The 10571-nt window shown below is 39.7% G+C and overlaps 1 protein-coding gene across 1 annotated transcript in view; it reads left to right on the top strand.

Moving 5' to 3' along the window:
- CDH4 (cadherin 4) overlaps window positions 1–10571 on the top strand; it is a 180857-nt gene that overhangs the window by 19924 nt on the left and 150362 nt on the right. Inside the window, exon 3 of the mRNA XM_029085623.1 lies at window positions 1328–1504. Coding sequence (XP_028941456.1) covers window positions 1328–1504 — 177 coding nt within the window. The remainder of the gene's footprint in view (window positions 1–1327; window positions 1505–10571) is intronic.

Below are 10571 nucleotides of genomic sequence, written 5' to 3'. Positions count from 1 at the left end.
CTGAAATCAGTTCCTACAGATAACTGCTCGGAAATGTTTGTGGGATGTTTGAGTTTGTACATTTGGAGTAAGACAAAAAGTGAGTGTGGCTCAAAATTGCAGGAGCCTCAGAAAATACTTTGATGTTTTTTCCTACAGTGTTCTTAGGTTTTGGGGCATTGTTTTTTGGGCAGGGTTTTTTTTTGTGAAACATAGCTGAAAATTGTACAATTTGGAAAGTCGTACTCCCACTGGATCTTACCTCAAATGATGAGAATTGCTTGCAGTTGAAGCTTGCATTCTTTCTGATTTATGAAAGTTTAAACATTTTCTGGTGGGAGTGCAGGTCACCATATGGTAAAAAAAAAAAAAAAAAAAAAAGCTTGTCTTTGTTAGTTATCTTTTCTGCAAACTTTCCAGAAGTAATGCCTGGAATCCTAGAAGGCCACAGAGCATTTAAGTATTGGGACTGGGCAACCTCTGAAGAGCCTCTCCAAATCTACATTTCATTGATTCATCATTCTATAAGGCAGAAATCTTCTAATAATCAACCAGACTTTTTAAGTCCACACCGTGGTCCCACTATTTCCATTTTTATGCTAAAGCATTTTAATGTGTCCGACACCAAAGTATGCCATGGGCAGAATCTGTAGTTTTAAACAAAATCCAAAAAGAAGGACTCAAAGGTACCTGAAATAATGAAAATTCTTTACTGACTGAGGTGTGTTATGCTTCCCAGGATGTGTGGAGAGATGTGTATTTAGGATTTGCGTTCAAAACCCAGCTCTTATAAAAAGGTCATTTCTTATGAAGCACTAAGAAGTTTAACTAATTCACCTTTGGAGCTGTGGACCTGACTCTCCCTCTGGTTGTGGTTTGTTTGGTTTGGCAGGATACATCTGCAGAACCACAGGCTGCAGGTTCCTGTAACCCTGCTAATGCCAAGGAGCAGGGTAACTCCGTGCTTTAAAACTGGACCCATGACATGGGCTGTAAAGGAATTCTCTCCCTTTTTTTATGTGTGCTGGTATATTGCATGTATTAGAAATGTGCAGAAACTTCTTTACTCCAGTGTGCTGCTAAATCTCCCTGCAGCTGGTGTAATGAAGACGATATATTCTGGGAGGCATCTTGATTTGAGAGCTCCATATATTTGTGAAAATGAAGTGGCAGCAGAGTTGCCAGTAAAACATATTGTGTCTTTGTGATGCAGAAATATATCATGTTAATAACAATAATTTCCACAGTTACATGTGACCATTTGCGCGCAGGGAAGCACTGCTGTTAGGAGAAGTCCTAAGAAGCAAGGAAGAAGATAACTGGTTTTGCTTTCTTGTTTCCAAAACAGCCAAAAGGAAGGAAGACCATGCCTGGAGAACTGGTGCAGCAGCAAAGCGACACTCTGCTCCCGTGGCGCCAGCACCAGAGCGCTAACGGCCTGCGGCGGCAAAAGCGAGACTGGGTCATCCCACCGATCAACGTGCCAGAAAACTCCAGAGGACCCTTTCCGCAGCAGCTGGTTCGGGTGAGTTAAAAAAAGAAACAAAAATAATAATAACAACAACAACAATAAAAACAATCATGTAATCTTGCAGTGGATCTAGCGAAGTAGTAAGTGTAGTCCAAGCTCATGGCATGGAAAGTCTTACTCAAAGCACAGGCTCTCTTGATCATCTTCCCTTGTGCAAGAAAAGTTGCCTTTCACACACTGCTGAAACGCTTCTTTTCCAAAGCAGCTTGTCCCAGTTTTCCTTCCCCCAGCTGAACGGCAGCCTAATCGCCTCCTTCCAGCCAGTCCCTCAAGAGACACTGGTGTTGCTGCCAAGATGGCACTTTGCCCAAGCTGTCATCCAGAAAATGGCTGCAGGTGTAAAGCTGGGCTCGGTGACACCCAGTGACGAGGGGGTGCTGCATCCTTCCCTTCCTTCGCCGAGCTGGAGTACAGATGCGTGGCGGGGCTCGAGGAGGTTGGCTGCCTGCCGCCACTGCAGATGGATCCCTCATCCTCTGTATGTTGCTAGTTTCTTTCATTACAAGGATGAGCTCTGAGATGAAGTTTACCCATGTGGTTTTCTATGATGATTATCAGATGACAGGAAAAGAAAAAGAAGGGAAAAGGGGCCTTGGACTGACACATTTGGTTGATATGTTATTGCTGTTGATAAGCATTAGCACAACAAAAATACATGTTGCTATTCCTCTTGCGGGTGCTGGTTTCGTTTTTTGGAGCAGTAGAAATATTAGCTATAAAAAAAGAATTCCTTGGCAGACTTTTTCAGCTCTTCCCTTGGAAGAACATGGTGACAATTATAAAATCTCAGAACTTACTTTGAGCAACACTGGTGTGTCATTGGCATCCCTTCTCAGAAAGTTCACCTACTCATCTTGAAACAGTGCCTGGATTGAAGAGAGTTGTCATCATTACCTGTTTCACACTGATTAGCTGATACTCTTCTGCAAAACCCATGTCTGGGAGGAGGGAAGGAGCTTGCTGAGCCCTTTAGAAGTTCAGGAGAACTTTGCCATGACTCATGCAATGACTGAAGATGCATGTTCCCAATTCACCAAGTATTGAGTAAACTTGAATTGTTGGTGTCATTTCTTTGTGCAGTTAGGGAAGTACAACAACAATTTAAAAAGTAGCAGGTGGCAAATATTTATATGTCTGTCTTTAGAAAAACAGGGAGGTGAGCTGAGGAGTCTTTGTGTGATCAGCAGTGCAGAGTATGGAGTGACCCATTAATGTTTTGTCCTACTAAGTTGAAGAAATGTCTGAAGAATAACCTGATGTGTCAAAAATATCTTCCTAAAGCAGGTTAATAATTTAGATTAATTCCTGAATTCTTGTGAAAAATAAGCATAGTACTTGCAAAATGAACTTATGCCCTGTCCTACTCCCTGCTGATTTCTTTTCAGCTTTGACTAGACTGAGAGAGGACAACTTGGCACCAGTTTACCGTGGCAAATTTGTTGATTTATAAGGACTGAAATCTCTGTGGCACTTTTTCCCCCCTGCAATCTGAAGATGAAACAGAAGGACTCAAGAATGCAAAACCCACTATTAATGAAAGTGACAAATAATAAATTTTATATAGGTACAGAAGAATTTATATTCATCACTTAAACTACCAGTAACCTTGGTAAGATAACCCAGCTGATGGAAACACAGAGCTCCTAGATTTTCAGCAAAATGTTCCATTGCAGTATTTAAATACGGATGCTAGAGGAAACACTGAAAATGAAGTAAAAATTGAGGTGGGAAAGAAAGAAATGGCTTACAAAGGGCTGCTTTCCTTTTCACCTGACATACAGAAAGTATCGTAATGACAGGGAAGATCGCACAAAGAGTGCAGCTTGATTAAGTGTGAGACCCCTGATGTTTCAGGCTTGGGTTGAGTTTCTGCTCGTCTGCAGCATCTGGCCCATTTGCTGGCCCCTGAGCGTGAAGCTTCGGTGATTCTTAGCAGGAGTTACAGCTTCCCCTGCTAGACTTAGCTCTTTAGTTATCCAGAATAGGACAAATCAACATCTTTAAAGACCAAAGCTATCTGATTATTTCCATCCACATAATTTTCAGATTGCCCTTGAGCATTCTGCTGTCTCCTAGATCTAGGTAACAGTTTTGATCGGATTTCCCATGCTTTTGCTCACTGGGCGCTGAATATTTTTGTGTCCATCTGCTCACAAACTGGAGCTGGAAGTGCACATGTGAAGTTCCAGCTGAGATCCCATTTGTACGGAAGGAAGCCTGTCACAGTTTTCTATGCTACTTTATATAAAGCATTCAAACCTAACTCTGGTTCCTGGACATTGACCTTTTTTTGGTCCAGAGAGCCCTGCTTGAGCTTTCTAATAACTAACAGAAACCAGTGCCTCCATTATGCTATCTTTGGTTCTGGTTACCTCCAAGGAGAGGAAGGGATGGCATGAAAAATCTAAATATTAAAAAACCAAAAAGCCTTACCAGAAGTACATTTTCATAGTACCACTTGCTGTTTGCGTTTTTATAGGTCAGGCTAATTTGAAATGCATAGGCAAATCTTTCGGGTTCCCTCCTACTCCTGCTTCCTATTGTGAAGGTAAAAATTCCATTTTATGGAAGTTGATTAGTTACTTGTCAGTATTTTTAGCAAGGTTGTGCCTGAATGAAGTTTAAATCATAGCAGAGGTGAATGTATCTTGATGGGAGCCACATACCTCAAAATGCAGCCCTGTCTGGTTCAGCTGGGATCAACTATAATTCTCTGCTCATTAAATCATTTCATTTTGATAAAATACATTAAATGAAAAAGTTTTTAGAAAAAAAAAGAAAAAAAGGAAGATGTCACATTTTTCCTGCCAAAAAACCCCTCTGTTAATTACAGGGCTTTTTCTTTCAAAGGAACATCCGTGTCTGTTCATATGCATCAACCACACTAACTAGAAAATGTATTTCAGAAAAATAATCTGTAAAAAAATAATAATAGGAATTTCTGATTAGTTTTGGCTGCTGAAAAGATTTACTTATTCTTCAAAGAGTTTAAATAAACATCTGATAAATATAAGCTACAAATAATTGTTATTGGTATTTAAATGTTTTGCAAATTTTGGTTTTGTCTTTGAGCTGAGAAAACAGTTATCAAATTTTATTGATATATGCTTATTTATTTTGCAAACGTTTATGAAAATCTTGGGTTTAATTTCCTTCTGCTTCACCTACACCTTTGTATTAGGAATGTTTTACATACTGTGAAATATTCTACTGTAGTGAGGATAATTTCATTACTAATTGTCAGGTACTCTCATTATTATAACTATGAGGTCCATAAAAATGCCTATTAAAAATACAAAAACAATATGAAGTCCCCCTCCTTCTCCAAGCAAATGACTCACGCAGGCACACTGATCAACTAAGATAATATATTAAATAGTTACACCCTTGCTGAGTACCATCTATTTTCTCACTGACTCATCCTTTTTAGCTACATGTATAGCCAGTTCTTAATTATATATTAGCTAATCATGTATTTCACAGAATCACAGAATCACAGAATGTTGGGGATTGGAAGGGACCTCGAAAGATCATCTAGTCCAATCCCCCTGCCGGAGCAGGAAGCTAAACAATTTTATTTCATCCTCTTTTGAACTCCAAAAAGTATATCAGTTTCAGATCCACATGCAAGTCTCTAGCTTCTTCTCATGGGAGTCTTGAGTTATTTTTAAAGCCTGAAGCTTTGGCCCATCTCACTGAGCTGCATGAAAATCAGTCATTCAAAAGACCAACAGTCTTGTGCGGGACCAGCCTTTGGTCATGGCATGCTTAGATAAAGGACTTCTCTATCAACCACTGCAACCATATTCACCTTTATGAATGCTCCAAACTTCCAGCTTCCCCTCCAGGTCCTTTCTAGAGCTCTTATGAGCCAGTAGTCTCTAATTTCATCTCATTCATTTCATTAACCCTAATTTTTCCAGCTTGCTTTTATTAAACTTGGAACTGAAAAATGTGCTATTTGCCCATTAGATCTCTTATGATAAACAGCTTGTTCATTGTCATTACACCAGCGTGAAAATCCACTGAGGATGACCAAGACAGGATCTTGGTGCTCTTACAAACTGCCTTGATTGCGTGCTACAGGCACAGCATGCTCTCTCATATCCAAGCACTGGTTATCTCAGACACAAGAATACTAGAAATAATCTAATGTGTATAACGGAATAAGAGGGAAGGATGCATTTTATGTAAATTTAATCAGAAAGTCCTGAAGTGGTTTGGAAAGTTGGCGGAATATAATATACCTGAAGACTCTTGTGTTGCTTCTTAGCAGAGATGTTGTCGATTGGTTGGGTTTCATGCAACACGGTGCATGTTAATGGAGTAGAGAACTCTTCTTAGCAGTAGAAAAACCCCATGGTGGACTCATGGGCGGGTTTAGCACATGTTAAGCTGTATGGTGAAATTGGCTACTTGATATGAAAAAAAGTTGATAGCACACTCAGGAGCTCCACAGCCTATTTGTGTGCTGTAGCCTATTCTGGCACAGGAAATAGATGTAATGAGACAGTTCTCCAAAAGTCTAACATATTGGTGTTGGAGATACAAGAGGTATGTTGGTCTGTGAAATCCCTGCTGGATTGGACCATCAGCACTCAATATTGCCATTTCTTTTGCTCATCATGGATATTTCAGCATGCACCTTTTGCACTGTTTTAAATAGTTTTATTGTAGGAAATCCCTCCTGCCTCCTCTATCAACCATGTTGCTTACTGCTGTGAAATTGGCAGTTCAGAATCCATTAACTCCCAGCTGCAAGACAGATGGCATCTGTCTGTGGTGAGAGAAGGTTTGTTGAGGAAAAAGCCTTGCAAATGTTTCCCAAAGGACATCAGACCTTACTTTTCCTGCGAGAGATGCGGGCAGCCTTGATTAGAAATAGGCCCACATCTTCCTTGTTCTTCACGGGAACAGGTGTTTCTTCTGCTTTGCCAACCATTTAAAAATAAATAAATAAAAAATTGCTAGTTCTGGCTCTGAGTACATCTTGTTGGTAGCCCTGTGAGCATCACCAGCTGAAATTCAGAAATTAGGCGATTTGGTCTTTATTGTGACAGTCAGAGAGATATAAGAAGGAGCAAGCCCAGAGGGTGGAAAGGAAATTGGACATTGTGCATGTTGTGTTGCTTCCTTTCAAAGCTGGTTAAAGGATGGTAGATTGCAACAGCTTTTGGCTCTTGACTGTGATTTCACACCACAAACCAACCTGACACCAAAGAAAGAAAGATTAGCAGAAAAATGATTCATTAAGCATTTGTGTTGCCATGGTCTTGGCTCTGATATTGATCTGTCCTCTGTATGTGTGTCACCAAACCAGGACTCATCACACTTGGAATGAATGGAGAAAGGGAAATACGACACATTGCTACTTTCTTGACACATCCATTTGAACTTTCTTATAAACATGCAGTTTAAAGCAGGTTCCTAAACATATACCTCACTATATATATTCCTCAAACTACCCTCCTTTGTTTGCCTTCTCCCTAGCGTATGAAGATGTCATTCTTAATCTCCAGCATTTCACAGAAATAGAAGGTCAGATCCTGATGTAAATTCATGTGTGTCTGCTAAAGCTGGTGGGGCTACACCAGCAGATTCCATTTGGGAATCTAGGTCGAAGAAAGCAGATGCCCAGTGCTTTATGGCCTTCACATACATATGTGCACACAGCCTTATGGATTGAAAAGTGCAGCTACAGCATAAATGCTCCATTTGAAATTCTCTTACAACAGCATTCAAGCCTATACTGTAATTATACATATTGTATTTCCTTGTATTCAGACCCATGGGGAATTTATATTGTCCTTGCTAAAGCCAGAGGGACTGAAGGAAAGCAGTCATTTAATGATTCAGCTGTCTTGGGCTCTATGATTTAATCAATCATCTGAAAGAAATTTTTAGATTCTTTGTGTTTAGAGTTCTCTTGTCTGAGCAGAAAATGTTCCCTTTTTGAATTGCTTTAATAGCTGTATTTATGCAGCTGAAAGTTCCTTAAGAAATGAAAGTAAATTCAAATTGCTGAGAATGCCTAGATAATTTATCGGAGAATATTCAATTAGAATATATTAATATTTTAGATTTCCATCATTAATTTAATATTCAGAGATTTAATTTAGTCGTTGAATTGCTGTAGTGCCATGCGTGGGTAGATTGTTAGGCTGAGTGCTTAAAACACCTGCCACAAATGGGTGAATCTCACTTTGATTCCCAAGAGCACAAATGCCTTTCTACTGACATGAGTCTTGCAGGAAAAACTCAGACACTAAATCCTGCCTGTGCTCTGCATTTTCCCATAATTGCAGAATGGAATAATACAATCTTCTAGCAGAAATAAATGCAAGAGCTTTATTTATTTATGCATTCAAATCCAGACTGAGGGGGAACTTGGTGCCTTGTGGTTCTGAGTTTTTCACTGTATTACTGAAGAATTTCATTTTGCCAGCCTGGCCTTGTTACTTACTCAAGGAGAACCGTTATAAGTGAGGTTGGGATTTTAAGATGATTGACACTCTGCAGACAAATATCAAGGACTCCCATTGCCCAGTTCAGCTAAAAAGACTGCCCTTGTGATTTTGCCATTTTCCAGTGTGCTTTGGGAATAGTACCATGAGTGGGGAAAAGCTCCATTAAATCATAAAACAAACCACTAAGTCATAAAATGCCATGTGATTTGGAAGTGATAAATTTCCATCTAATGTAGTACCAGTTGCATGAAAGAAATGGAACCAATTTTTAATTTCCCACACAACATAAAAACTGAGATTCTCAGAAGCTGTTCACAGCAATGAGGCTCTGCTCCCACTCCTATTGGGAAGTATCAGCATGAAATTTCAGAAGCCTCACAATTCATTGAGAATGTTTCTGATTTCCTTCAGGTTTAAGCAGAATCTCGAGATGTTGGGGTTTTGGTTGATTGTTTATAGTATGGCTTAAAGTCAGGTTGGAGTCCAGGTGCCCTCATTACAGGACTGGTCTTTGTGCTTGGCACTTGGTGTCTTAAAACTAATCATCCACATATGTGGATGATTAACGTGGTACAAATCCTGGTCATATTTGTGCTAACACAGTCCTAGAAAGCAAAAGCATCATGTAGGTACTAATTTTGCAAGCATGAAAAACAGAGAAGTTCTGAAGAATAAAGTACAGCAAAAATCTGGGGTGCGGTGAGTCAAACCAAGAGAGTACTGGGATAACAAACCTTTGGTCTGACCTCATGTTATGATGTTTTAAACTGTTTTGCAGTCATTCAGCATCCCTGTGAGGCAGTGGGATGGGATATATTAGCAGGTTATTTATGATCTCACCACCAACTGCTACTTGTTAAAAATTTGTAAGTTAGATCCGTATGGTCATTGCTGAGGTATTTTTCCATATGCTTTGGTATTTTTCTATACAGGATTTGATCTTTTCAACCTGTTTACGTAAATGAGGACTGTCTGTCTTTCTCAAAAATAAACCAAAGCAGAAAAGATGAGTGGCTTTGTTCAAGACCGCAGAGCTGTTGCCACGGCCATGAGCAGCACTCTCTGGTTATTGGCATCTGGGCCTGTCCTTGAGTTATTTGAAGAATCTCATAATAGTCTTGGGTTTTATCAAGTATTCAGAAATCTTTTGTTGGTAGTTATATTAAATCACTTAATTTTGTGTCTGAGTTCAGCTGCTACATCTGTGCATCAGGTCTGCTAATGTACAGGCATGTTTTTACAGTGATTCAAAGGTGCTTGTCCGCCACGATCCAGGGACTAAGCAGCAGCTCCCTTTCTCTGCTGCACCTGTCAATTCCTCCACCACCACCATCCCCATCCAGCCCTTAAGTTTTCGCTCCTGCTCCAAATTCCCCTCAAGAGCAGGAAATGTAGGAAGCACAGAAGGATAAGTACCCCTTGCCTTGAACTGTCGTACCAAGCATACTGCAAAATAGTTCATCAATCACTCCAAAGAGTATTTAGCTGCAATACCCCATTGCACATATTGCAACATATCATTACATTCCCATCCTCTCCAGAAAGTGAGATAACTGTAATAGCCGCTCAGTATGGCTGTCATTATGTGTAGAGGCAAAGACATAGTCAGAGCTAATGTACACAGCTCATGAAAGCTATTGAGAATCTGTAGAGACAGAGTGTACACAAAAACACTGGGTTAATTTGCTAAGAAAAAAGCTTTAGTTTTGCTCATGCCTTTTCCAAAGAAAAAAATAGTAATAATGAAAAAAGATGAGACACAAACAGAGACAAAGAACTTGCAATCTGCCTCTTTGCTGCAGTAGTTCATTATTTAACACTCATCACCAACATTAGTAATAGGTTACTGTGGGACTTGGCTTCCTTGATGAGTTGAAATGGAGTCCCAAAGACACAGTGGCACTGTGTGGGTGTGAGTTTGGATTTGCAGAATGATGGTGCAGGTATAACGTTGACAGCTAGGCTCTTGCTGAAATTCACTGTATCAGGCTGGAGTGAGACAGGAAGGAAAAAACCCATCCATGCTTTTTCTTTCCTTACTATTGCTTATGTTCTTGGTAGTCTGCACCACTGAAGAATTAAATTCAGCACCCTGGAATTTCAGATGTCAGCTTTTAACGTTTTAGATCATTTACTCTTGGGCTAATTTTAAGCTTTCGCTGGTGCAATTAATTGTTTTATTTATAAGAACTGAGATTTTCGGTGATAAAGGTGTCACCATCTATATCCTTTCTCAGCTGTCTCTAATGCAGACTGATGAGAGGTGTAAGCCATCCTTAGATGATGGGGCAGGAAAAAGGGGATGTGCAGCAGGTTACCACGTTTCCATTAAATGCCTCCTTTCTTTGCTATTTGTTCTTGCCTATAGCTCTTAACCATGTTTTTAATAGCATTCATATTCTTAATAACATTCATATTTGTTGCTAATTTCCTTAATTTAAAGGACATTTTCCTCTTATCCCAACGGTTCGACAACTTAAAAACAAACAAACAAAACCTTGGATTATATTAAGGGAAACATTTTGCCCAAGGCAGTTTGGGTATCTGCAGATGGTGCTGAACATTTTGGCCCTTGTTCAGCAGAAATTTTAAGT

This window comes from Antrostomus carolinensis, unplaced genomic scaffold, assembly GCF_000700745.2.
Source record: "Antrostomus carolinensis isolate BGI_N321 unplaced genomic scaffold, ASM70074v2 scaffold4496, whole genome shotgun sequence".
NCBI lineage: Eukaryota > Metazoa > Chordata > Aves > Caprimulgiformes > Caprimulgidae > Antrostomus > Antrostomus carolinensis.
The sequence above is the reverse complement of the archived record's forward strand: the minus strand, read 5'-3'. Positions and strand labels throughout refer to the sequence as shown.